The following is a 26,946-nucleotide window of genomic DNA, read 5'->3' as shown; positions in this document are numbered from 1 at the left end:
CAGGTAATTTTATGTTTATTTGAGAAGTAGTTCTTAAAGCTGTTGGGTTAGGGTTAGGGCTACATTATTGTAAAGTGATTTTTATTTGTTGTTAGTAAACACTGTATTGATTGGTTTCTATTAACAAGGGTCAATGTTGAGGCCGTTTTTAAAAAAATAATAAATTATACCATATAATTTCTTTTCTAAATCTTCCCATTTCACTACATTTATTTATTTGTAAATTGCAAGCTGTTAAAAACTATTTTTTTAAAGTTATTTTAAAAAAGTAATTTAAATTTTATTTTATTTTATAGTTTTTTTGTGGATGGCTTTTAGCTTTTGCACCATATTCAATCACAATAGATAACAATAAATGCTGTCTACATTACAAAACTGTGATAGCAAACTTGCAAATTGAGGATGTCTGACTGCATAAATAATTAAAACTCAATCACATATCCACACCGACAAAGTACTGCAACTTGATGCACATTGTTGTAATAGAATACTTTTCTGATTTTTTCACCTCAGTTCCCTTGAATAACATTTGTGTTTGTCTTTTTCAGGAACAGGAAGTATGCCACCACTGAAACCATCCAAACACCTCTCTAAAAGAAGCATGAGTCATGAGGAGAATGACACAGCAGGTCTTTCTTTTTCTCCAACTAAGCAAGAGAAAAACGTGTTCGCAAGGCTCACCAAGCCAAACGAAAACATCAGACAACATGGAAAATTTCCTGTGAAGGAGCTAACCGAGACTTCATCATCCGGGAGCAAGCTTCCCACAAGAAATCAGAGAATCGCCAGCAAAGTTAAGTCCAAAATCCAAGAACTCTCGTCAAAATATGAAGATTCAAATCTCAGCACAGTTAAAGACTCAACTGTGAATGGTAAAGAGACTGTCACAGCAGATACTATGAAGGACGGTGATTGTAAGTCTGCAGAGGAACACATTAAAATGGCGAAAAAACAAACTAAAATCCATCAAACTACACTGGAAGGAGATGCTAAAGGTGGAGAGATTTTATTGGTTCCATCTGAGGAAATCAGGAATTCAAGAATTACAGACGAAACTCAGATGATTGCACACCCAGTAACCATTGTAGACAAAGAAATATCAGCTAAGTCACTGGTTGCTGGTGATAATAATGCAGAAACTGAGGAAAGAAAGCTGGAACCAAAACCAGAAAATCAAAAAGACAACAAACATAGGCAAAAAACACTATCATCATTTAAAACGTCCACCACAGTTAAAGCCAAAGATGTGTCAGAGGAGGTGCCAAGCAAGACTAAATTTAAATTTACCAAAGAGAAAAACACTGCAGTTCAGGTTTTTGACATTAAACCAACCCTTAAGTATGTAACCAGTAAGTCAGCCAAACCTGAGCTGGATGTAGGCATTCATTATGACCCATCAACAGAAACTGGTCAGGAGGGAGTTATGTCTACATCAGAAACAAGAAAGAATATTCCTGCTGAACTTGTCTCAGACTCACAGAGTCTAGTCGTAGGATCAGATGTTGTGAGCTCACCGGACTATTTGGAGGATCCAACTAAAGCTATAAATAACAGAGTATTGCAAACATTAACTGTGGAAGCAGCAAAAGGTTTTGATGTAGGGGAGAAAAATAAAGAGGAGGTTGGCTGGAAACCAGCTGAGGCTTTGGACGCAGAAACAGAGACTGTAACTGTTTGTGAATTGCCAAAGAATGTTAAAAATCAGTTAAACAAAGAGGTTCTTTTAGACGAATCTGGAAGCAAGGAGAAAGACTCAAAGCCAGACGAAATGCTTAATCACACTGCAGTGGAAAGCTCTGAGTCACAAAACAGTTGTAAAGAGAAGCTCAAAGAAAGACCTGTGGACTTTGCAAGGAGAAGAATTACGGGTTCAGGGAAAGCAGGCCATCTCTCAACAGAAGAGAAAAGCTTGCAGCCTAAGGCTACAAAGAACCAACAGGCAGTAGTTACACATGTCCTGAAAGGAAAGAGAACCAAGAGTGAGGAAGCAGAGAGCATAATAGTTGAAACTACAGCAAGTATAATTGACACAAAACAGCAGAACTTACAACAAGAAACTTCACAAAGCGACTCTATGAATACAGAGAGACCAAAGCCTCAAAATATTGAACCACTTGGGAAAAATGAAAAGGAAGCCAAAGAGCTAATAACCAAAAGTAAAAAGATGACAGATGACTCCAGAAAACTAATAGGGAAAAATTATGATGTTGTAAAGGAAAAAACAAGTCTTGGAATATCAACGACTGACAGCGAAATGCTGGAGACTGAATCTGAAGATGGCTCCAAAGGAAAAGAAGAGATCATACTGAAAAACCAAACTATGAATAAAACAACAGAACAAAATGCTCAGACATTAATTAATTCTAAAACTGGAGAAGAAGGTGGAAATATAACAAAACAAGGCAGATATAAAAATCATATATCAGATAATGGACAAAATGTTGCAAAAATTGAAGAAGATAAAACAAAGGAGACTGAAGCTGTAAAACTATCATTAGTGAGCACTCACGTTGAAGAAAACAATGTAAAACCTGAAGTTGAAATCTCAGAGAGCTTTGGGAATGACATTGTAACAGTTAAAAGTGAGGATGGAAAACAAAAGGTTCAGACAATCAAAACTGTTCTTGAAAAATCGACTAATCAACAAGGTCAAGTGGTGATAGTGACTGGTAATCTTGATGGAGAATCATCAAAATCTGAACATCTGAAATCTGAAATTACTGATTCATCATTGCAAAGTTTGTCAAATGAGACAGAAACTCCAGGACATATTAGTAAAGACAGCAACCAACAGGCCCAGAAAATATTAACTATTGGTGACCAGGATGCAGTATCTTCAGAATCTGAACAACTAAAGTCTGAAAAAAGTACTTCCTCAATGCAAATTATTGTAAATGAGACAGCAGCTCCAGATCATTCAAGTGAAGTTAGCAACAAACAGGTCCAGAAGCCAATAATTGTTGGTGACTATGAAGGGAAGTCAACAGAAGCTGAATTTATAAAATCCGAAATCAGGATTTCATCATTGCAAAGTCTGATAAATGAGACAGAAGTTCTGGATCACACAAACAAAATTATCAGTCAACGGCACCAGGCAACAATTACTGCTGGTGAACAAGATGGAATATCAACAGAAGTTAAAGGTCCAAAATCTGCCAGAAGTGAGACGCCAAGAACAGAAGCGCCTGAGGTCACAACAGGAAACCATATTGAACACATACCAATACCAGGCTCTGAAAGAAATAGAGATGACTCTGCAACAAAAGATACATTGACAGAACGTTTGGTGAATGAGTTAGAAACTGCTAATATAAGAAATGACCCTGGAAGTCTCCAAGAGTTCAGCCCAATAAGTGATAGAGACAAAGGCGCAGACAAATTAAAACAAGCTGAAAATGAATTGGGGGAATCTGAACATTTGAGTCACAAATCAGAAAAGCAACCAGATATCGATGCTGAAGTTCAGGACAGAAATGATACTCAAGATGCTCACTCTGTTTGCAGTACCACTGCAGTTGGAGATTTGGTGAATGAAACAACAGATGTTCAGAAGTCAAACACTGATGTGATGCAAGAAAAGGAAATCAAAATATTAAATCAAGAATCTAAATACTTTGACACAAACTTCAAGTTAAGACCAGAAATGTTGGAAGACAAAGCTTCAGAAGAGACAAGAGAAAGTCAAATCCCAGAGGTCAAACCTACTTTGACTTTGACCACCATGGGTCAAAGTGCTAAAGAAACTAAAGACAAGACTACAAGCAAGGACCAATCAAATGACAGTTTAGTAAATGAATCAGTGAATGAAAATGTCACCAGGAAACTTGAAGTCAAGAAAGACACGAAGTCCACTGTCTCTGGTGACTCAAATGAAAGTTTAGCAATATCAGATCAAGAAAAGTTAACAGGGTCCGAGTCAGAGACATTAAGAACTGAAGTTCAAAAGAAGAAAATACAAAACTATGACATGGATGCAACCCAAGATTCTGACAATCTACTCTCTTATAATGGTAGGAAAGAAAAAACAGAACTTCAGGATTTATCTTCTGAAAGTTTGTCGAGTGAAACAATAACTTTGAAAGACATCAGTGAAGTTTTCAATACAGAAGTCCAAAGATCCAAAACTACTAGAGAAAAAGGTGAAGATTTACCAAACCTAGATCAAGAATTCAAAGATTCAAATTCTCTAATAACTGAAGTTGGCACAAAGGAAACCGGGATGAAGCACAGCATCCAGGATCATAGCACTGAAGATCCTAAAGATGACTGTGAAGCTAAGGTCAGGGAACCACTGCTAGTAGCTACAGAGCAGACTGAGAAGCCCTCAACTACTACAGGACAAAATAGTGGTGCAACACCAGGTCAAGACAAGTCAGCACAATCTGCCCCAAATGCAGACCTAAAAGAAAAACTGGAGTCAGTAATACCAGCAGAGTCAAAGACTGAAATTCAAGAGCTGAATGCCAGAACTGACAGAGTTAAGATTCATGACCATTCTAAAGAAAAAACAGCACCAATTGACCCATCAGTCAATCAGGCAAAGAATATTGAAATTTACAAAGCTGACACTCAAAAAGAACAAAGTATCTCAACTGACAAAGATGGTAAAGTTGAGATTAAATCAGACATACATTCCAATGTTTCTAATGATACTGTTTCAAGAGACCTTCATGAGAAGATACCAAATGTTGTAGGAAATACAGATAACCTGACTGTTGCCAAAGAAAAACAGGATGCAAATGTCACTGTTGTGGTTCAAAATATAGCAAACACAAGTGTTTGTGTAGACCAAAAGAAAGCACATTCCATTGGTTCAGTTCAAGTAACACTTAGGAATGATGCTCTGAAGACTGATGAGATCTTTGAAGAAAGTATTCAAAAACGTGAATCATCTGCGGCGAAGTTCACTGCAGGTGGTGGTTTGAAACAGGAGGCACACAAAATTTCAAAAAAAGTAACATCTCAATTCTTTGATTTTGACATTGCTAAGGCTCCAGGGAAACCGGTTACACCCAAACGGACTCCATCTGCTTGGTTGGACGTGGAAGACCGTCACAAAAAGAAAAAGGGACGTAGAAGAAATGAAGATGAGACAGCTAGTGATGATGACTTACTCGAGCCAGAGGAAATTGATTACTTTCTCAGCAGTGTCAGAGAAGGAGGAATACCCTTTTCAGTGCCTCGAAAGAAACAGATTCGTAAAAAACTCCAGTGCCCACCTTTTGCTATGCCAGCCATCAGGGAGGACCACTTTGAGCGGACATTTGATCCAGAGGAATTTCATTTTGGCTTAAGAAAAAATGATAGACGCATGGACCTTTCTCCAGCTATGGTAATCAAACAAAAAAATGCTAACAGGAATAGCAGAAGTACTGATTCTCAAGAGAACGGCACCTCAGCAGATAAACTAACAACTGAAGGACAGGATGAGGTCAAAGAGGAGACTCAAGTCAAAGAGGGAAAAACAGAGGGGCAAAACAATGAGCCGGGGAAGGTGGCGTCAAGACTCAAGAGGATGTCCATCCTCACAGACTTGCTTAGCTCCCCTCGGACTTCCAGGAAGACAAGAATTGAAGCTTCCTCTGCCTCAAACAGCACAGTCCCGTCTAACCAGCAGCAAGACGTTGGACCGCAGGGAGTTACTGCCTTGCCTCTGCCTGTTCCCCCTGCTGATAACAGGGGCGTGAAAGATACAGATCAAAGCTTGATTACAGAAGGTGGAATAGTTGCTGTTAGTGAGTCAGCATGCAGCTCCTCCTCTGTTCCTCCTCTGCCGGCACTCTCTGAGATGAACCTGCCTGATCATTTAGAGAAACAGCTCAAGAAAGACACACCAGAGCTAGAGGCCTCCATGGACTTTACACAGACAACTGACCTAACCCCTCCTGCTATGGAACAGTTGTCAATTACAAACATATCCATTGTGGATGTGGGCCCGAAGAATCCTACAGTACTGCCTTCTACAACAAACTACAATCATGAGATATCTCAAAATGGACTTCAAACAACTAAAATCAAGGTAGTAGCTTTTTTGTTTCACTAACATATTTACTAATTGCAATAGGAACATACTGATTTGACTGAGTACAAATGAGTCTGAAAGTCACAGCTGCAAAGCACATATTTGTTTCTGCTTTACTCCCATGGAGACACAAGCCTCAGGTTGTATCTTGTTCGTTTTTTTTTTTGTTTTGTTTTTTTTGTGTGTGTGGTGAAATGAGGGGGTTTCATACTTCAAGTTGCCAAGTTGTGAATCATTTGCAAGAAAGAACAAGAAACATGAGCACATATTCAGGGTGGCACTCTACACAGGAAATATTTTGCAACATTGGTGCACATGACTTTTCCTGACTCTCGGCAAAACATTTGCATCAGTAAGCAAATAACACTGATATGAAAACTAAATGCATTCATAGTAAAAGGGTATGACACAACAAGCGGCAAGCATTTATTTTTTTGCTACAAGGAATTTGCAAAGAGAAAAAATTAATTGAAAGAAGATGGATTGCTTTTAAATTTGTACGCATTTATTCATAGATGAATTAATACATGTGAAGTTAAATACAACATATTAGTGATTCAAGCAACTGTTAAATTTAATGGAAAAAATAGAGTGAAATATACCACAAAATCTTACTTTTCTAATAAAGTGCTGAAGTGTAGGTGGTGTCTTTTTGCAGAACATCTCTACCTATATAGATATATTAAATAACCATAATCTTATCCAAACTTACCAACCTGAAGTTGACTTTTCCTTGTAGGATTGAGTTGCATCAAAAATAATTGAAGAATTGTGTCTTCACCTGTCTTGCAGAAACCTGTTGTTAGAGGACACCACAGAAGACCTGGAAAGGTAGGATTTAAAATGTTACTAGTTGCATTTTGTGAGACATTGTCTCTTTATTGCACTGATGGTTCTGTTTGTTCATGCAGATAGTCATACACGAACATGCTCAGTTTGGTGGGGAGACATTTGAAGTCTATGGTGATGTAGAAGATTCCACCTCAATGAAACTGTCTCCTGTGATATCGATCAAAGTCATCAGAGGATGGTATGGAATTCTACTAGTAGTTGTAAAAAGAAAATGTATGTTCATTAATATAAGAGGAGTAGAGAAAGCAGAGGGAAACGTATAAAGTATAGTTTAATATGACATGTTTTATTATGGCTGACTGTTGTGACTGTTATTATGGCTACCATGACATCATGGTATGACATGTATAACATGATCACAATACTTTGCCACATCAGAGTTGTATCCGGTCAAAAATAGGATGAGTACCTGAGGTTTGATTTCCTTTGGCATTGCTAACTGATCTACTGGAGCAAATCACTTGAGTCTGTAGTAGGGCTGTCAGGATCTGCAGTAGTTAAAATATCAAACTTAAATCAGGAAAACAAATATATTCAAGATAATGTTCAGTACTGTAGAAAATTGTTTTGAGTGTGTTTCTTTCTAACACAGATTAGAACATACTATCAATAACAGTATGACAATGCTTTTCTTGTCTTAATGTGTGCAAAATCAGTAAGCATTGATCAAGTCTGCAAATATTTTGGCAAAAAACTAATTCAAAATTATGCTTTTACTCATAGCAAAACAGTAGACAAGACACCTCTTTCTAGAGGTGTTAATAACATTGATGAAAATATTTACCTTGGAATCAGTTATCGATCAAGTCCATAGAAATTTATTCAGCAGTAGCCCAGTTCAATCTCCATGTTTATGGTAATTTGTCATCATAACTAATTGAATGATCAACTGAAGTCAGCAGGGTAGGGTGCCACTGATTCAGATTTTTTTTTGTGAACATCTTTCTCTTACTTATGATGTAGTGTCATCTTCTTACTCTGTTTTCAGCTGGCTTCTCTATGAAAAGCCTGGCTTCCAGGGCCGTATCCTTGCCCTGGAAGAGGGTCCCATGGACCAGCTAGTGAACATGTGGCCAGAGGAGGGAACTCCAGAGAAGCTAAATGAATTGGGTCAACCTGTTCCAACAGCACCAATGGTTGTAGGTTCCCTTCGGCTGGCAGTCAGAGTGAGTCATGATTCATTTTAGCTCATTCCATCAGTCCAACTCACTACTTCTGTATTAACACTGTCCCGATATCTATATTGGTGTAGAGTGTGGAATGAAAAGTCAGTCTTGATAATCAAACTATAATCAAAAACTCTACAACTCACTAAATGTGTGGGGACTTATACTTTTGTCAATAGTTTAGAAATATTCAGTCATCTACATTTAAAACCAAAAAAATCTTTGTCATGTTTTGTGTGCTGTGACTATGTACAAAACTCTATAGTCACAAGTGTTAGCACTTCTATGTGGTACACGGTGTTAAAACTCATATTTTATTGCAGCAGAAAAATCTCCCAATGAAAATTTGGAAAAATGTACTATTTAATTGGAGCACTGGTACATTAATTCAGATTCATTTGTTTAAATTTCTAACGAAATGAATGGTGGCACTGCGACAGACTGGCGACCTGTCCAGGGTGTACCCCGCCTCTCGCCCAAAATGTTCGCTGGAGATAGGCACCAGTATCCCTCCTGACTCCACTAGGGACAAAGGTGTACAGAAAATGGATGGATGAATGGTGGTACTTTATTTTGCACCCATGCAAACAAAGGCAGCAAAAGCAAAGCTGTTCTTTATATTTTACCTTTGTAAGTAATTCTTCATGTTAGCCTGGGGAGTCAGAGGCCTAATATTCAGATCCACTCTTAGAAGTGTGACAAGATTGGACTTCTTGATGTTGGAGAGTTGCAGCAAACACTGGCATAATACGTCTTTTTAAAACATTTTCACCAGTGATTACAATAATTGTGGATGTTGTAATTCTTCAGTCGATTAAATTCAATTGATAATTTGATATGATCGATTTGTTAAGGTGTTTCCAGTGACCTATAGTTGCATAGAATTGACTTAATATTGGGATAAACCAGATTATGAAAATGTTCTATATTTGAATGAATTTAACTTTGAGTAGGTCTTAAAAAATGTAGCTGATAAATGTTTTTTAACTGGTGGCACATGACTAGGCTTATGTGACCTATATTATACCAAAAGCTTGAACAAAAAGCACAAGTTATTGTATTTTAAAAACCTTTTTTTTCCTTTCTTTCTGTAGGACTACAGCATTCCCAGGATTGACCTGTACTCAGAGGTGAACGGGTTAGGGAGGATGTCATCTTATTGTGATGACACGCCAGAGCTCAGTTCATACGGGATCCCACAGACCACTGGCTCGATTAAGATTCACTCTGGAATGTAAGTTTTGACGACATATAAACTCACTGTGCTGGGAAAATTTTCATGGGTGTAAATACAGTGCCTTGCATACATTTGATCAAATTTTAAACCACAGACTTTAATGTATATAATTTGGCAAATAAAAAGTTGAAAATTGTGGCATATTTATTCAGCCCCCTTCTCTCCAATACTTATAAATAAAATTCAGTGCAAAAACCACCTGATTAGTAAATTATTCTGTGTATTATAATCTCAGTTAAACCATAACAGCTCTGTGATGGCTTCAAAAGCGAGTGAACATTCATCCATCCATCCATCCATTTTCTTCCGCTTCTCCGGGGTCAAGTCGCGGGGGTAGCAGCTTAAGAAGGGAGGCCCAGACTTCCCTCTCCCCATCCACTTGTTCCAGCTCTTCCGTTGTAATCCCAATTCGTTCCCAGGCCAGCCGAGAAACAGTCCCTTCAGCATGTCCTGGGTCTTCCCCGGGGCCTCCTCCCAGTGGGGCATGCTCGGATCACCTCACTGGGGAGGCATCCAGGAGGCATCTTAACCAGATGCCCAAGCCACCTCAACTGGCTCCTCTTGACATGAAGAAGCAGCGGCTCTACTCTGAGTCCCTCCCGGATGACCGAGCTTCTCACCCTATCTCTAAGGGAGAGCCCAGACACCCTACAGAGAAAACCCATTTCGGCCACTTGTATTCGTGTGAGTGAACATTTGAGGATAAAAGATATGGCTGAAGGAACTCAAGGAACTTTTCAGACAAGTCAGAGATAAAGTTCTGGACTAACACAGAAAACCTCCCAAACAGAATCTTGCTTGCTATTGCAATGCTTCTTTTGTGCAGGGATAAGAAAGCTGGGTGGAGCTAAATAAAGGGGAATACTGGAAGAAAGGGTGGTGGTTCACCTCTTAGGATAGTGAGCCTTAGCACACAAATAGATCAGAAATGGAATTGATTAGAACAAAGCATATTCATGTGTTAGAATGATCCAAAGTCCAGACATAAATCCAACTAAGAATATTTGACAAGATGTGAAAAAACAGTCTCCATTCAATCTGACTAAGTTTCAGCAAATAAAATAGAATATGCAAAAATGTCTCCGAATGTGCAAATATTGTAGAGACGTATCTCAAATGATTTGTAGTTGCAGTGAAAGGTGGTTCTCCAAATCTTTGGCACAAAGGGGCTGTATATGAATGCATGTCACTCTTTCCAAATTGTTACTTATCAACATTTGAAAACCATGCATAATTTTCTTTCCACTTTACAACTATGGACCACTTTGTGTTGACTTGTCAAATAAAATCCCAATAAGAAGACTTTGATGTTTGTGGTGGTAATGGGAGATAATTTGAACAAGTCCAAGGGGTGTGGATTCTTGTATGGGTATGAATGCAACACTCTACGTTGAATAATCTTTCTTGAGAATTGGAAAAACTTTTATGCGAACATCATCTGTGTTGTGTCTGTGGAGGAATGCGAGCAGCAGGCCACAGCTTGTGGTTGTCATAGTTGAACTGCTGTGGATTATTGATGGTTGACGCTGCCTCATGATTTAGACAGTGCAAGTGTTCATGTTATAACTATCATTAGCCTTTGCTTGGGAGCTTTAACTCAAAATTATATACATTTGTCTGATTTAATCTCTGCCTTTATGTGTAGCTGGTTGGTGTACTCTGATCCAGGATTTGATGGACTGCTTGAAGTGCTAGTGAAGGGAGAGTATCCCCACCCACAGAGTTGGGGTTTCCCTGAGCCTTTCATTGGCTCTCTCAGACCTCTCCGAATGGTAAAGTGTATTACATATTTGTAATTCTGCAAAAATGTATTAGCTGTGTTTGGTTAATATTATATGTCTCAATTTCAGGGACCAATAAAGGTGGAGCATCCAACAGATGTTAAGGTTCGTCCCAGTTTGTATCACATCTTACTTATTCGACCTGTTGTTGTTTTACCACAAACATGCTGAAGTCTTTGTTAGTTTTTTTCTGTAAATACCTGAAAGAACTCACTTTTAGAGGCAAAGATTGCTGCTGATAAGCAGAATAACTGAAAATCAGCCTCTGCATATTTGCCTGATGCTTAGCGGTGCTGATGGCCTGGCTCAGATTCAGAGGGTTAGGAAACTCTGTGATTTATTGAAGCATGCATAACAGCCTAACAACAACCTAACAATAGAGCATATGATAAATAATCAGGGATTTTCCTGTAAAATAATGATTCCAAACATGTAAAATGAATTGAGAAAAATTGACAACAAGAACTCTTTTGGTCTTATTAGGCAACAGGTTCTTCAATAAACTTTGAAGGTTTGCAATAGGTTATTTGCCTTAACTTCCCATATCAGTCAGGAGATAATTAAAAGTTATGAAAAACCTAAACCAGAAAACATACGGCTCAATTTGAGCTCAAATCTTCGCTATTATAAACATTTGTTGGAGGTACAAAATCTCTGAAGCTTAGTGCAAGATAACTTCAGCCAAAACTGCCATGTCAGGGAGGAGTGTAGCATATAGGTAGAGGCTATAAGTCCTTGATGCAGCCGTTGGGTTTGTTTTTTGACGCTGGGATCTTTGCTGCATGTCTTCCCCTTTTCTCTTTGTGCCCATTTCCTGTCTAATCTACTGTCAATAAAGACTACCAGTACCAGACAAACCTAAAAAAAAACATGTCTGTTGTTAAGTGCAGTGGAAGATTTGTGAGGTTATGGACCTGTTTCCCTTCCAAATGCACTAGGCACCCTATTAGAATGCATGGCATCATGGACTTTTTAAAATACCAAGCCATTTTACATTGAGTTTTACCAGAAAACTGGCAATGGTTTGTCCAGCAAGATTGGGTACAAAACATATGGCCAAATTACACATGTTTAACAAATATGAGGAACAACCAAAAAACATCAACTTGCACTAAGCTTTAGCTCCCTATTCTCATTTTCTACTCTAGGCTCTTGTGTTTGAAAAGCCAAACTTTGATGGACAGTGTTTGGAGTTAGATGGTGATGTCTACAACTTGCTGGAGCAACAAAAAACAGATGGGAAGAACACAACTCTTTGTTCAGTTGGCTCTATAAAGATCCTTGGGGGTCTGTAAGTACTGTGTTGGAGTGAGCAGCCAATCATTTTATACTTAAAGTTACCGAATAATTTTGAAATAGTGTCTCTAAGATGCTCTTGTTTTGCCTTGAAGCTGGGTTGGCTATCAGGGGACCGACTTTGAAGGCCAGCAGTACATCCTGGAGGAGGGGGAGTATCCTCACTGCAGTGAGTGGGGAGGATCTGAGGACGGCCTACAGTCACTGCGGCCTGTACTTGCAGTAAGCATCTTTTGTAGAATTTCAAGTTAACATGGGTGAATTTTTACTTTTGATGTGAACACACTTGTTATTTCATTCTATATTATGCTGTTCCCCAGGATTTCCAGTCGCCACACCTGAAACTGTTCAGTGATCCTAATTTTAATGAGCGGGGGGGCCACATGGACTTGGTGGGTCCCGTCGTCAGCATGGAAGAAGTTGGCCGTAGCACTAAAACACAGTCAGTCACCGTCACAGGAGGAGTGTAAGTTAACCGGTTTCTGTTAAACTCAGTAAAGTTCAGCTCACCAACACAGGGAGGAAACTGTATCTGTTGTGTGCTTTGAAAGATTTGGGCGTGCTTCTAATCTTACAGCCAAGACTAAGACTTGCACAAAACATGCACACCTAGTCGCTCAAAAATACTAATACTTTTTCTTTTTTTTATGGGTTGTTTTAACTAATATGGCAGGACATACAAAAGGTTTTTAAAAGACTCTTAATGTTCCTTGAAGGCAGGTATTTCTACTGGTGACTCAAGAAATTCAGAAGACTTGATGGTACTTCTGTTACATTACCTAAACCTGTGAAATGATGGAAATGTTTGAGTTTCCAAAAAGTAAAAATATATTTCTTAATAGCTATTTTGCACATAGCTAAGTGAATCAATAACAATAGATTGGCAACATAACATTTAGGTCATTTTAGGTTATCTTTTCCATTTCTTGTATGCCTCCATCTAAACATAAAGCACCACGTTCAGCTGCTTGCAACAACTTTATGCACTTTTCTCTGACTGGCATACCTTCTATGGTTATTTGTCTTGTTTAACTGATTTTTTGCAGAATCTAATTAAAAACAAAGTGTGCACCACTGATATATTAATAGCTATTTTGCACCACATCATATATCAATGGTTCAGACAACAAGGTGATGATGTCAAACTAGTTGTGTCTAACTCAAAGTAAATCACCCCAATTGAAGTTTGCACAAAAAGTTACTTTTTTACTTTTAACTTGAAGGAGCTGTTCCCAAAGCATTTTAACTTTCTCGTAGCTTTTCTTACATAGTACAGTGGGTTACTTATAATGATTTAAATCATTCAAAATTGCTTATTTCCAAACAGAATGTTGATCTCATTTCGAAACAACCGTTCCCATTAACTCTATGCATCTTGCAGGCCACATCCCTGTCTGCTTTGCTTCAGCTCTTCTTTTCAAAGTCTGGCTTTCTCTCTAAAGCCTTTCTCTGCAGAAGAATTTATATAGCTCATATTCAACTTTCAATTAACACTAACATGAGTCACCTTTCAAGAAGAGATTGTCATTAGTTTTACTGTAAGAACTTAAAAGACTAAAATCAAGTCTTAGGCTTGAGCTGTGTGCTGTTTCTGTGCTATGTCACACTTAGAATGTGGTTAAACTTTAGCTGATTTTATATATTTTTCTGTTTGCTTTAAATCTGTGTCACCTGTAGTTTTACAACCTCTCAGTCATGAAGAGCTATTTTTTTATGATGCAGTAAAGTCAGAGAGAACCATTTGGAGTTCTCTCTGAACCAGACAACCATTTGGTCATTTGGAGAACCGATCCCAGCAGCTCACAGTCCCTGCATCACTACTTAAAATTGCTGTTTGTTGTCTCCAAAATCAACATTTTAATCTAATGTTTAAGACTTATAAATGCAAGAAGTTATTCATCCATTGTGTGTTTGTTGTCTCTGTACAGTTATAACATTGTTATCAATCCTCCTTGACTCTAAAGTTCCCCATTTATACAGATCATGAAGAAATTTAACACTCTTTTTATCTTGTAGCCATTCCCCTTCAACCATTAACCTTCAGCCCTAAACTTTACTTTATTGCAAAAATAAAGACAGATCTGCTTATGAATAAGTTATTGTGTAACTGAATTGGTGTCTTGTTTGGGAAACCTGCAGCTGGGTGGCGTTTGAAGAACCTGGCTTCAGCGGAGAGCTCTATGTCCTAGAGAAAGGCATGTACTCAAACCCAGAGGACTGGGGAGCACAGAACTTCAGAATTTCATCCATTCAGCCCATCTTCCATGTGAGGATCCATTATTTTCTGGGTGTAACATCATTTTCTGGTTGATTATTTTAAACAAAAACCTCTAATAGAGCCCTTTATTTTGTTCTGCAGGACATGCTGATGGGAACAACACGGTTTAAGGTATTATCTCTTCTTTCACAGATTTTTATTAAAAAGGCATCATGAAGAGTATTGATATGGTTTTCTCCCTCAGTTGCTAAACTTGTTTGAATATTTTACAGATCCAGTTGTACTCTGAACCAGAGTTTCAGGGAAGGCTGCTGGCTCTGCTCGACAGTACAGATGCTCTGGATGCTGATTTCACACCGAAGTCATGTAAAGTCCAGGCTGGCAGGTAAACATGCCAGAAAGAAGAGATCAACATCATTTTAATTTTTTTTATATTCCAAAGTGTAACACGTTCTCTACTGTAGTCAGGAATGGTAGTTAATGTTTTTTCAGTAACAATAGTTTTAGGTTCACTCAGTTGTTTCCAGTGAGAAATTTTGTCATTTGATGTACATTTTCCACAATAGAAAACAATTATTACTTTATGGTCTTGTTGCATAAGATCACCTCTTTGCAGACTATAAAGGAGCTCCTTTTATAATGTGTCACATGTGCAATAAGCAGTGTAACAAGTTAGTTTTCCATATAATAGGCTCATCTGTACATATCCATCTGTAAGAATATCCCTCTTGTTCTTTGGCTTCCTTCTAGAAAACTATCAACTTAACTTAATATTTCTCGTTGATATTCTTCCATGGCATTTCCATCGATATGTTATATGTAGCAAAACCAAAAATCAATGTTAAAACTAAAACAATAAATGTTATGTTTCAGCTGGGTGGCGTATGAGGAGACTAAGTTCAAAGGGAACAAGTATGTCCTGGAGCAAGGAGAGTACCCTAACACAGAGGCCATGGGCCTCTTATCGTCAGACTCCATCATTCGATCAGTGCAGACAACTGGACATGTGTGTATTATCTTTAAAACTGAACTGAAATGTCTAATAAATGTTTCACATGCATCAGTTATTAAGTAAATATTTAATCTGCAGGAGTTCTCTCTGCCTTCCATCATCTTGTTCAGCAAAGTGGGCTGCAAAGGTCGCAGGGTCGCTTTGACGAGCGGAACGGTAAACCTGCTGCAGACTGGCATGGATTCACGCATACGCTCCCTGCTGGTGGAGGGAGGAATGTACGTAGAATCTGATTTTAAGTTGGGTGTTGGTGTATATATTAATTCCTCCTATACATTTGTTTTCCAGGTTCAGATAGTTATGGCAATTAAAGATCTGGCATTCCCTTTTGTCTGTACACATTTCCTTTTTTGTATCCTACTGTTCTTTCTTCCTATTGTCTCTTTATTCATTACTTCCGTCTTTTGTACTTCCGTCCTTTTAGTTTTTTCCTGGTTCTATATTTTAATCCAGTCCACTAAAGAAATATCTGCTAGAAAATTATCATGAGCTATATTGATATATTTTATAATGTTTGAAAATTAACATAAAGGACTAATAACTCAGAGAGCTGAGTCTGGAAAAGTCTTAAAATAAATACAGAGGCTAACCTCACACATCTACTGGCATTCTCTGCAGGTGGGTGCTGTATGAAGGAAACAACTACAGAGGCCGACAGCTGTTTATCCGTCCGGGTGAAGTGGGTGACTTTTGCAAGCACAGCAACTGGCAGCGAATAAGGTCCCTCCGTCCACTGATGCAGGTGTGGAAGAAATGATATGCACCAATCAGAAACTGGCTTTTGCTGACTTCGATAATGAACAGAACAGCCACAAATCATGTTTTTGAGATAGAAGTTGTTTGGGGAGGGGATAATTTGGGTAATTACTGTGTTCAGATAAATGCATCCCAGTTATTGTCATGTTTTCTTCCAACAGAAACCAATGTACTTCCGTCTGCGGAACAGGGAGACGGGATGTCTGATGACTCTGACTGGAACGCTGGACGACATCAAACTGATGAGGATCCAAGCTGTGGAGGAGACGGGAGGAGAAGAGCAGCTCTGGCTCTACCGAGATGGACAAATATCCTGCAAGGTACATCATCATCCTCCAGAACTACTAAAATATTGATGAAGCCTTTCGTCTATTCATATCAGTGGAAGATTCCAGTAAATTCAGTTTAAAAAAAAAAGAAGAAACAAAGGCGTGTTTTAGTAATTCCACAAGGAAGCAATTATTTTAACTATGCCTAATTTTGTGTTGTTTTTAGGCAACTCCGCTCTGTATTTTTGAATTTTATGCCAAATCCATCCTCTCTATCCCCAGCTGATGGAGGAATGCTTCCTGGAGACGGCAGGTAGCGTGGTAATGTCAGGTACACGACTCTGCATCTCTCCAGAGCGAGGCAAAGACAACCAGTTGTGGAGTATCACCCAGGACGGACTAGTCCGCTGCCACCTTAACCCAAATCTCATTGTGGAAGTCAAAGGTCAGACACTTCCATCTCTAGAGTGTTTGATCAATATGTTCATATAATACCCTTTATCTTTCAATAAACAGTTGTACTGTGTGTGTTTAAAACAAAACAAGCTCACCAGAGACCCTTATGTGCCGTTGTGATGATTTAGATTATGTCTTAATCCAACAGCACCATCTCCTGGTCTAAAAATGCAGTGCAGCAATGACTAACTACAGCATCAACCCTCAGCGTTTCAAATTGTGGTTGTTGTTTAACGCATATCGCTGTTTGTCTGCAGGAGGTCATCAGTACGACAAGAACCAGATCATCCTGAACGACTTGGATGAAAAGAAGTGGATCCAGAGGTGGATTTTAGAGATTCTGTGATCTGATGAGGACCAAACAATTAGCCAGCTGCTTTTAAGCACGTCTGTCGTGGATATTTTTACCTGTTCATTCTTTTAGAGAAGGAAAACTGTGAGCTGGTGTTTGCTGTTTAGATGATTTAGATTTAGATGATGATGATCTTTTCATGTGGCGAAAACTCTGCCTTGTTCTGATGCTGCATACTTTATCACCTGTGGTACTTTTCATTACAAGAGTCATATGTCTCACATTTTCCTGAGGATATGAACGTATACATATCTTACTTTAGGATGTTGCAGAAGGCATCAAGAATACACTCCAGAAATGGTTTCTTTGCATAGATCAAAATGATCTTGTATAAAGTTTTTATATGTTTAGGACTTTTTGACAAACTGTGCCTTGTTCATTACACTGTACATAATTCGCCTCGATTGTACAGACTGATTTACAATTTTAAACAAAAATGCAATTAGAATATTGCCCCCTAGTGGTTGTAAATATGTGAGAAAACGTTTGATGTTACAGGCTGTTACAATAAAATAAAAATTATTTTTCACTGTTCTCTTGGATCTGCTGTTAACTTCACCTGAAGTCAAATTTGAAGAGAATCTATTTTACAACCTTGTCTAATGTCAAAACTCTTAAAAAATGTTTAAAATGGTGTGAGAAAATACAAAATGTTTAAAATGTCACATTGTGTTACAAAACACCAACCTAGCTGATTTTGCAAAATCTTTGTTTTATTTAAAGCTAAAATAATTGTATATTTGTTAATGCAGCAGAAAGTTAGAGTATGACATTTTATTTAAGTGACAATGGCAAAAATTTAGAAAAGGGCATTTTCCAGACCTATTTCCTTATCTCTTTGTCCAAATGTCACACTGCAGTAGCAACAAACACCGTGACCTTGCTTAAGGTTTTGTGTTTTCTGCTATAAAAAAAAAGTAGTGCAAGCTGCAGCATTTCATTTATTTTCAAGTAGTTTGTGTCATAATTGTTCAAACACATACACATTCCTGTTGAGAGTCCATTTTGTACATCAAGATCCCCCTTTGCTGATTTCCACCACAGTCTTTCCTCGGGCGTGGCCCTTCTCTACCTTATCGAAGGCCTGAGGGACTTGGGAGAAGCTGAACATCTCCTCCACCACGGCACGGATCTAACAGGAGAGCAGGAAACATGCATGTTCGTCATGTGTTCTTCCATTTATAACGTTGGCATGAACAAAGCGTGGCCTCATACCTGTCCTGCATCCACCATTTTTCCTATCTCATCCAGAGCTGGACCACTTGGTGCAAAGAAACCCCAGCGGTAATGGACTCCTTTGACTAAATGCTGCAGAAAAACAGAATTGAGTTGAGTGTTTTTACTGAAATCCTTATAATGAATCATTAGATAGTCAAGAGTTACCTTTTTAATGAAACATCTTTTTAAAAAATATCTTTATAAATGCCTGTATGAAAGGTTTGATGGGCTCAGTTCCTGCTAAAGCTTAGAATATGTACATTTCGATCATGACTTATGTTTCCCTATATAGACAGTTGCAAAATGTAACCAAGTGAGAAGTTTTGAAAACGACGCCACATCTTCCTTCAATTTCAATATTATACATGATCTCATGTCATAGACAAAAAAGTAAAGGGTAAAAAAAAAAAAAACACAATGGTGTGGAGAGATTTAAAATGAATAGTTTTGCAAGGCGCCAGTTTGAGACAAATCCATGTATGTATCGTGTACGAGAAAGTACACAATACACATGACACGGAATAGCTACGGTGCTCATGACAAATGGGGTTGTACCATATCAGTGCTTCCCCTGAGAGAACGCAATGTCCAATTTATGAACCACAAAGTGTCACCAGATCAAATGACAAAAAGTTGTTTATGAAACTACTAACATCTAAATGAGTTTCAAATGACACACTTAATACTTTGCATTGAAAAGCAGAATTTTCTAAACACATCAATATGTCAGGGCAAAACTCTTTACTTAAATGCAGCCAAATCAGTCTAGATTCAACATGAGAAGAACCAAATGTTTCTGTGGGGCTGCCCCAGCCACCCTGCAACACACGTCGTTATCACAATACAAAGGTTAGTGAGGAAACAATCCAAAAACAAAGCTTCTTTCCAGCGAAAGTCGTTCAAATACTTCTTGGGAGTTTATTCCACTCATTTTCAACAGCTCAAGTCAAAAATCTAAAAAAACAAAAAAAGAGTAGCAACATTTCATCAATCTTGTACCTGCTTTTATAAAGGTTTTAGTCTTATGTGTAGTTTTCTGTTGAGAACTCCCAGGCAAAGAAACCTTTTCAAATACTGCGCAACTTCCTGGTACTAGCTTGTCTTACTTTCAGCTCTGGTCTTCCTTCCTTGTTACCTTATAAAGAAGAATTTAGTGTAAATGATTTTAAAGTCATTACACAGAACTCTGTCAGTCCGGAAATGTTTTGTAATAAAAAATAAACACAGATCACTGTTGAAAGGTTTACAGACAACGCAGTATACAATGTCATTACAATTGTTCAATGACAAAGATAAAAAGCAAAACTTCACTCGATTAAAGAAACATCTTAGCATTATTGTTCCCCGTGGACAATTGAGCCTCAGAAATCTGCTCTGTGTAACTTAGTTCAACAAGAAATGAAAGCAAGGCATTTGGTTTTGTGCAAGTGAAGTTAGATTACAATAAATTCAGAAACAAGTAAAGGCTATACAGAATTTTTTTTTACATATGTTGTGATAACTCTTAAATTAAAGACAGTGTATTTTTTTCCCTTGTGACATAAATTTTCCCTAAAACATCTACTTTCACAGAGGAAAGACAAATATTTACTGCTCTTGTGATAGCAGATAAAGAAGTCATTTTTAGCAGAATGACACTTTTGTATGTTTTAGTTCTACATTACACCTACACATGTGAGACTCGCGTCTGATGAGCTTTAAGCTGGGTGGTGCAGCGAGTGAGAAGAGACGTAACGGTGAAGTACAGATATGCAAACTGCATGGTTTGATGTTCACCACAGAGAGCAAAATGACAGGAAGTCAATGTGTGTGTGTTGCCTTGTTTTTAAGACCGTGTAAAGAGCATTTTACACCCCCGCAACAAATACTACGAACAGTCAACATGCTCCTTGGGGGAGCAGTCGCTCGTTGCTGGGAGCACAAAAAGTAGTGTTGTTTTGGGAAATGGGTTAGGTTTAGGACTAACAAATGAACAGAGTTTTAGGTTAGGTTAGGTGAGGCATGTACTGGTAATGGCTTGGTTCAGGGTATGGGGTAGGCTATAAAAAAGAATAAAAAATGAATAGTAGTCAATGCAAAGTCCTTATCTTAATAGAGAGACATATGGATTTGTCCAAAACTGGACAGATAAAATGAAAGCTGCTTCTTCTTCAATGTGAAAGGAAATGACCAAAATACTCCATATAGCTTTTTTATACACCATCTGTATACTGCAATTAATCACACAATAAAATAAAATAAACACGATCTGATGCTTAAGATTTTTTTAAGGGTAATTTTGTTTACAAACACCATGATCCATCTTGGTTATAATTTCGGTTGTGTGCAATTTTTATTTTAGTTTTATTTATTGTTTTTGGTTGTTGTGTTTTATTTTGGTTATTTAAAATATCGTAGAGTCCCAGTGTTAATCCCAAAATTATAGTTTTTTTTTTGTTTTTTAAGAGGGTGAATGGGATTAATCATGCTTTTATCAATATATTAAATGAAAATGGTCTCTAAACAGCAGTCACGAACAGTCAACATGCTCCTTGGGGGAGCAGTCGCTCGTTGCTGGGAGCACAAAAAGTAGTGTTGTTTTGGGAAATGGGCTAGGTTTAGGACTAACAAATGAACAGAGTTTTAGGTTAGGTTAGGTGAGGCATGTACTGGTAATGGCTTGGTTCAGGGTATGGGGTAGGCTATAAAAAAGTCAATTAGGATTATTCTTGAGAATAATCCTAATTGACTGCTCTTTCTCAGGCATGACTGTTTTTCTGCCAAACGTGCAGCATCAAGTAGTAGCAGATCACTAATCTACTGTAAATATACAACTATAACATTTTTAATATTTTTATTTATTTATTTTCTTGACAGGAGTCGGTTCAGATAAAGAGGTAGTACAGTAGAGACTGTTTACACAGTGTCAGAAATACCTTGATGACTTTGGTGGCGACTGTGGCAGCTGTCTGCAGCATGCCGTCAGCTACACCCAGCTGGTCTGTGTTCCGAAGAAAAGGTGTAACAAGAGTGACGTATTTGGCTCCAGTCCATGGTTTAAGCAGGCCCAGGGCCCATTGCTCAGTGTCGCCCCCTATGTTATCAAGGACCAGGTCAAATCTAAGAGTGCAAGAAACAAAAACAGAGATAATGAGTGAGGAGTGATCATAAAAAGTGGGACAGAATTGGTTCAGATAGTCAGAAAATCAAAGGTAGGTCAAAAGTGATTTACTTCTCAAGCGCACTTAGCGGCTCTTCAACAGGTCCAGCTGTGTAGTCGACCACATGATCTGCCCCGAGTCCTTTTACGAACTGCTCGGCATTGTGGGAGCAGGTAACTGTCACATGAGCTCCCCACGCCTTCAGCATCTGGACAAAAGTTTAAGCCTCAAATGGGATTGAATTTATAGGGTTTTTCCAGTTATTCCCATCACTCATAGTGCTTTTACACTGCATTCCGATTCATTCACCTTCATCTAGATTAGAAAGCAACATGGGATTAAATGCTTAGTCCAAGGACACATCATATGTGGCAGTGGAGGAAACTCCATTGTCACAGTGGAGTTTTATCCACAACTGTATCCACTTAACCACGTCTAAGTCATCCATTCATCCATTATCCATCCACCAACTATGAAGTAAAAACTTTTCAAAATTCAAAATCAGTCTACAAACAGGCTGCACAGTGGCGCAGTTGGTAGCACTGTTGCCTTGCAGCAAGAAGGTCCTGGGTTCGATTCCCGGCCAGGGTCTTTCTGCATGGAGTTTGCATGTTCTCCCTGTGCATGCGTGGGTTCTCTCCGGGTACTCCGGCTTCCTCCCACAGTCCAAGAACATGACTGTCAGGTCAATTGGTTTCTCTAAATTCTCCCTAGGTGTGAGTGTGTGTGTGCATGGTTGTTTGTCCTGTATGTCTCTGTGTTGCCCTGCGACAGACTGGCGACCTGTCCAGGGTGTACCCCGCCTCTCGCCCGGGACGTAGCTGGAGATGGGCACCAGCAACCCTCCCGACCCCATTAGGGACAAGGGTGAACAGAAAATGGATGGATGGATGGATGGAGTCTACAAACAAAATAAATAAGAAAATGATTATGCCTGTTTGAAAATATTGACCATTTCCTGATGAAAAAAAAAACAATGTATTATGCTGTATAATTTATGCACTTTTAAAAGAAAAAAATCCTAAACACTGGGAGTTTTAATTCAGATGCCGATCTGGACATTAGATTATCATCCACACAAAGATTGGAATATTTTGACATAAGAATCAAATGAAAATAAATAAATAAAAACTTAGCCCTCATCAACATCTAAATACACACCTGGATTGCAAATGTTCCAACTCCCCCAGATCCTCCAAGGATCAAAATTCTGCAAAAAGGAGAGAGAGTGGACAAAAATACACATAAAAATGTTGATTAACCAATATCTGACAGGATTTGTAGCCTTACTGAAGCTTCATTATTAGCAAAAACAGTTTTAAATAAGACAGAGGTCTGATTTTGAATAGGGAAGGCTTAAAGGGTGGTATTGTGTATTTTCAACCTTGAAATCTGGTTTTAGCTTTGAGAGACGTAGTTTAACATAGGAACATGGCGCCATTTCATACCACAACCTAGTCTATTCAAAAATGCTGCATATATCCTTGAATGGCAGCCACAAGATATTCAAGAAAAATGCATGAAAGAATCAAAGCAACACTCCAGGTATGTTTTTAAAGATTGAATAAGAGTATAACATAAAATAAAGCTAAAGAAAAATACATAATACCTGTATTATGTACCAACTGTTGTTGTTGTTTTCTCTGGTGCCCACAGTACTTATTTTCATTATTTTTTGTCATCTTTGTCTTTTTACGATCATCACAGATCCTTTTCTGTTGACTGAACCAGATGCATCTAAGTTAATGAAATCAACCATACAAGAGAGGTCTTAGCTCACTTTAACTCTGCTACAGATCAAATTTATCCTGGCACCATAAGGCAACCTGACCCACCATTCTGTTTGCCTAACATGTGACAGCCAGGCTTTTGTGTGTGTCCACGTTTCCTCACCGTTTATTGGCACAGTTGTCTTTACTGAGTCCACCCGTGTTGACCAGTGCAGACCAAGCAGTGGTCGCCACATAGGGGATGGCTGCTGCCTGTGTGTGACTTATTGACTTTGGTTTATGGGATATCTGAACAGAAGACACAAGAACACTAATTTCAGTGCAGCTTCCTAGGTTAAACTGACTTTAAAAAGAGATGGCTGTGCTCCACTTACTAACATTTCTAATAAGTTAACATACTTGAATTATGGCTTATTTATGCTTCCATGAAGAAAAAAAAACAACAACAGGGAACTGATTTCTCACAAAATTAGACAATATGTCAGAATATCTTAATACTAAGGTAATACGTTTATGTCAAGAATACTTCAGGAATTAGATTCATACCTCATTCGCACTAAGAACCACAAACTCAGCTAAACTGCCCTGTTTCCAAGGTGGGATTGCTGCCCATACCTGAAAGAGAAACCCATCAACAATAGAAAGTAACAAGGAAATGCAGTTCTGCACATAAGTCTTCGGTCACTGAAAACATCTTTATAATTGGCTTTTGACAAGTTATTTTTTCTTGTAACCTATCAAATTAGTCACTAGACTAATGACTAATTAATCTAGACTTCACCTGAAGTTTTCCTTTCTTCTTTGAGTCCAAGTCAACTAAGAACTCGTAAGGAATTTTAAATATCTAGGATTTTTCACTGATGTCAGTTTGACGTTTGGTTTAAAAACTTATGCCTATATCATAGTTTTATTATGGAAAATCTCCTGCTTTTCCTTTGTTGTTAAATCAAAATAGTTGTCGAGTTGATTTACAATGAATATACTCCACATAAATGTATCTGCTTACTAGCTTTGCTTGTTGCATAGTGTATATCAGGGGCACTGAAAATGTATTATTAATTGTGATTACTGACACTAAAGTAAACTGGTCATCTTTACCAACTCATCTACTCAGTATGTATTTACATGCAAAACTATTCCAACTTACAACATTTTGAGAGTAGTGCTTTTAGGTTTTGGCATCTGACACTTTGAACAATCTGCAAATCTTTTACAATTAATAAGAGTGATACACCACCTTTTTAAAAATGTTTTTTAAAGTTTGATTTCCCTGAGATTGTTAATTCTTATTTTCTTTTAATGAAAGTCTTTTTACAGGATTCTGCTTGCTCAAAAAATATGCATTATTGACTATTATTATTGCATGTTCTACATGTAGCTGCAGAAACTTTAGCAGATGCAAAAACTTCCTGTGAGGCAACACATGAACTAGAAAAATGGTTTCAATTCATGTTGACATACTTCTGGTAGGAGGCTCATTCTTGCAAAGCATGATGGTGTTGTGATACGATTAAGTGCTACTTCTTTTGTCACACAAGTCTATCTCCATCTGTTCTTACTAACATAACTTCTACCAAAAACTAACTATGTAATCAGAAACCCAATTTTCCTGTATAATAAGACATTTTTCCCATTTTATTAGTGAAATAATCTTTCAGTGGAACTAGTCTTTTTTTATATATATATTAAGGATTTATTGATGAAGTCAGAGTTTAAAACAAACTCCTACTTCTACCAAGCTAGTTTTGTCTTATTTCAAGTGTACCAATATATTTGCACTAGAAACCAGACCAAAATTACTTAGCAAGATTTTGTGTTTTTGTAGTGAAGGAATTCTCATGGAAAGCCAAGCTATCTGTGACCATTCAAGAAAAACTAAATAAATAAAAATCACCCCCTTTTTCAGCTGTTCAAGCAAAACAAAAAAATAGTCAAGGTATTGGGACAGATGTTATATTTCTTCTATTTTCCATGCCGAACAATAACCTATACATAAATGAGATAAAGCTACTCATGTATTACAACTACACTCATTTAACACTGGGTTAACATTCAGAACTCTCATAAAAAGTTTTGTTTCTGTCCAAAACACAAAAGCTTGTTTTTCTTACCTCATCTCTCTCTCTGAAGTACTTCACATCCAGGCCACATTCCATAATGACACCAGAAACGTCTCTTCCCAGAATGAGAGGAAACTCGCTGCCTGTCTGTTTGATATTCAGAGGATCTCTTTTCATAGCCATCGTAGCAGAGCCATAGCCACCTAAATTGGACAAAGTCGTTTTATCACTTTAGAGAAAAAAACTCTTATTTACTACAGTGGAGACACAAAGACAATACCAAAACAATCTGGAACAGGAGTACAGTAGCTCAAAACCAGATTTTTCTCCTCCACATTTTTTCTATTACCACTGCAAAAATAAAGCCATACGCTCAAATCTAAGATGTGTATATTTTTCAGTTCAGGGGTAGATTTAAAATACCCCTGAATTCAGACACAAAAATGAACATAAGTTATTCCACAAAAAGAAGACAGCAACAAATCAATTTCATTGGCAAAGAATCCTATAAACCAAAAAGTATTTAAAAAACATCAGAGATATTCTGTTTTGCATGACTCTGCTGTCACAATAAAAAATGGAAAAAAAGGTATATTAAAGATATAATAATCAAAGAACAAGGCAAAAACAAAAACAAAAAAAAACCCCGAATGTAAACATTTTAACCAAACAATCTGAGGACTCTCTCAGTTTAGCCCACAGTCATGCCACTTTTCAAAAACACAAATTGTCATTAGAAGCTGTGGCTAAATATGAGAGGTTGATTCCTTAACTGAAAAGACGAATACAACCACGGGAAACATGAGATACTCAGTTCTGATGTCCTCTCTAAAACAGAACACAAGTTAAGGAAGTCCTCCAAGTATTCATTTTCATCGGTCTCGATTTAAACTGACCTCTCATGCTGACGTCCAGCGGGTTCAATCCAGCTGCAAACACCTTTATAATCACTTCATTGGGGTAATTGATGATGGGGAAGCTGGCGTTATTTGTGAAACGCAGTACGTCATTATTTCCATATTGATCAATAACCCAAGCAGGCATGATGGTCATGGCTTTGCTGGAGGTCCGGATCAGTCTGCTCTGGTTTCTTTGCCAGCCATGGAGTCTGTGCTCACACACGGATTTACTGAGGTGTCGAAGCAACCTTCTGTGCATCAAATATCTAACACAACTCATGTTTACAGACTCGATACAAATCAAATGTTCGTCTGTTAAACGGAGAGCTAAAGCAGTTAATCCGTGCAGCTGTAAACTATTCTATGTTCTTATCTTCCAAACTGTACGTTATTATAAAACATGCATAATATTTGCAGAAAACATAATAATTAAAATATTTGAACCATTTCAAAACCACGTCCTATTCTCCGGTAACTTTCTT

The 26,946-nt window shown here is 37.9% G+C and overlaps 2 protein-coding genes across 2 annotated transcripts in view; one reads left to right on the top strand and one right to left on the bottom strand.

Annotated features, from left to right (window-relative positions):
- Nucleotides 1-17,951, top strand: part of crybg1a (crystallin beta-gamma domain containing 1a) — a 47,098-nt gene extending 29,147 nt beyond the window's left edge. Inside the window, exons 5-23 of the mRNA XM_028000753.1 lie at nt 549-6,019; nt 6,815-6,853; nt 6,934-7,052; nt 7,863-8,040; nt 9,135-9,274; nt 10,923-11,049; nt 11,128-11,163; nt 12,207-12,349; nt 12,450-12,576; nt 12,675-12,820; nt 14,494-14,620; nt 14,714-14,743; nt 14,845-14,957; nt 15,446-15,578; nt 15,663-15,802; nt 16,203-16,326; nt 16,502-16,660; nt 16,892-17,054; nt 17,323-17,951. Coding sequence (XP_027856554.1) covers nt 549-6,019; nt 6,815-6,853; nt 6,934-7,052; nt 7,863-8,040; nt 9,135-9,274; nt 10,923-11,049; nt 11,128-11,163; nt 12,207-12,349; nt 12,450-12,576; nt 12,675-12,820; nt 14,494-14,620; nt 14,714-14,743; nt 14,845-14,957; nt 15,446-15,578; nt 15,663-15,802; nt 16,203-16,326; nt 16,502-16,660; nt 16,892-17,054; nt 17,323-17,411 — 7,604 coding nt within the window. The 3' untranslated portion in view covers nt 17,412-17,951. The remainder of the gene's footprint in view (nt 1-548; nt 6,020-6,814; nt 6,854-6,933; nt 7,053-7,862; nt 8,041-9,134; nt 9,275-10,922; nt 11,050-11,127; nt 11,164-12,206; nt 12,350-12,449; nt 12,577-12,674; nt 12,821-14,493; nt 14,621-14,713; nt 14,744-14,844; nt 14,958-15,445; nt 15,579-15,662; nt 15,803-16,202; nt 16,327-16,501; nt 16,661-16,891; nt 17,055-17,322) is intronic.
- Nucleotides 17,796-26,946, bottom strand: rtn4ip1 (reticulon 4 interacting protein 1). Its single transcript, XM_028000755.1, has 9 exons — nt 26,462-26,946; nt 25,617-25,768; nt 24,052-24,120; nt 23,669-23,793; nt 22,937-22,985; nt 21,847-21,983; nt 21,551-21,734; nt 18,633-18,725; nt 17,796-18,549 (listed from the first exon to the last, which is right to left on the bottom strand). Exons 1-9 carry the CDS (start codon nt 26,742-26,744, stop codon nt 18,430-18,432), a joined length of 1,212 nt encoding a protein of 403 aa, XP_027856556.1. The 5' UTR covers nt 26,745-26,946; the 3' UTR covers nt 17,796-18,429.

This window comes from Xiphophorus couchianus, chromosome 19, assembly GCF_001444195.1.
Source record: "Xiphophorus couchianus chromosome 19, X_couchianus-1.0, whole genome shotgun sequence".
NCBI lineage: Eukaryota > Metazoa > Chordata > Actinopteri > Cyprinodontiformes > Poeciliidae > Xiphophorus > Xiphophorus couchianus.
The sequence above is the reverse complement of the archived record's forward strand: the minus strand, read 5'-3'. Positions and strand labels throughout refer to the sequence as shown.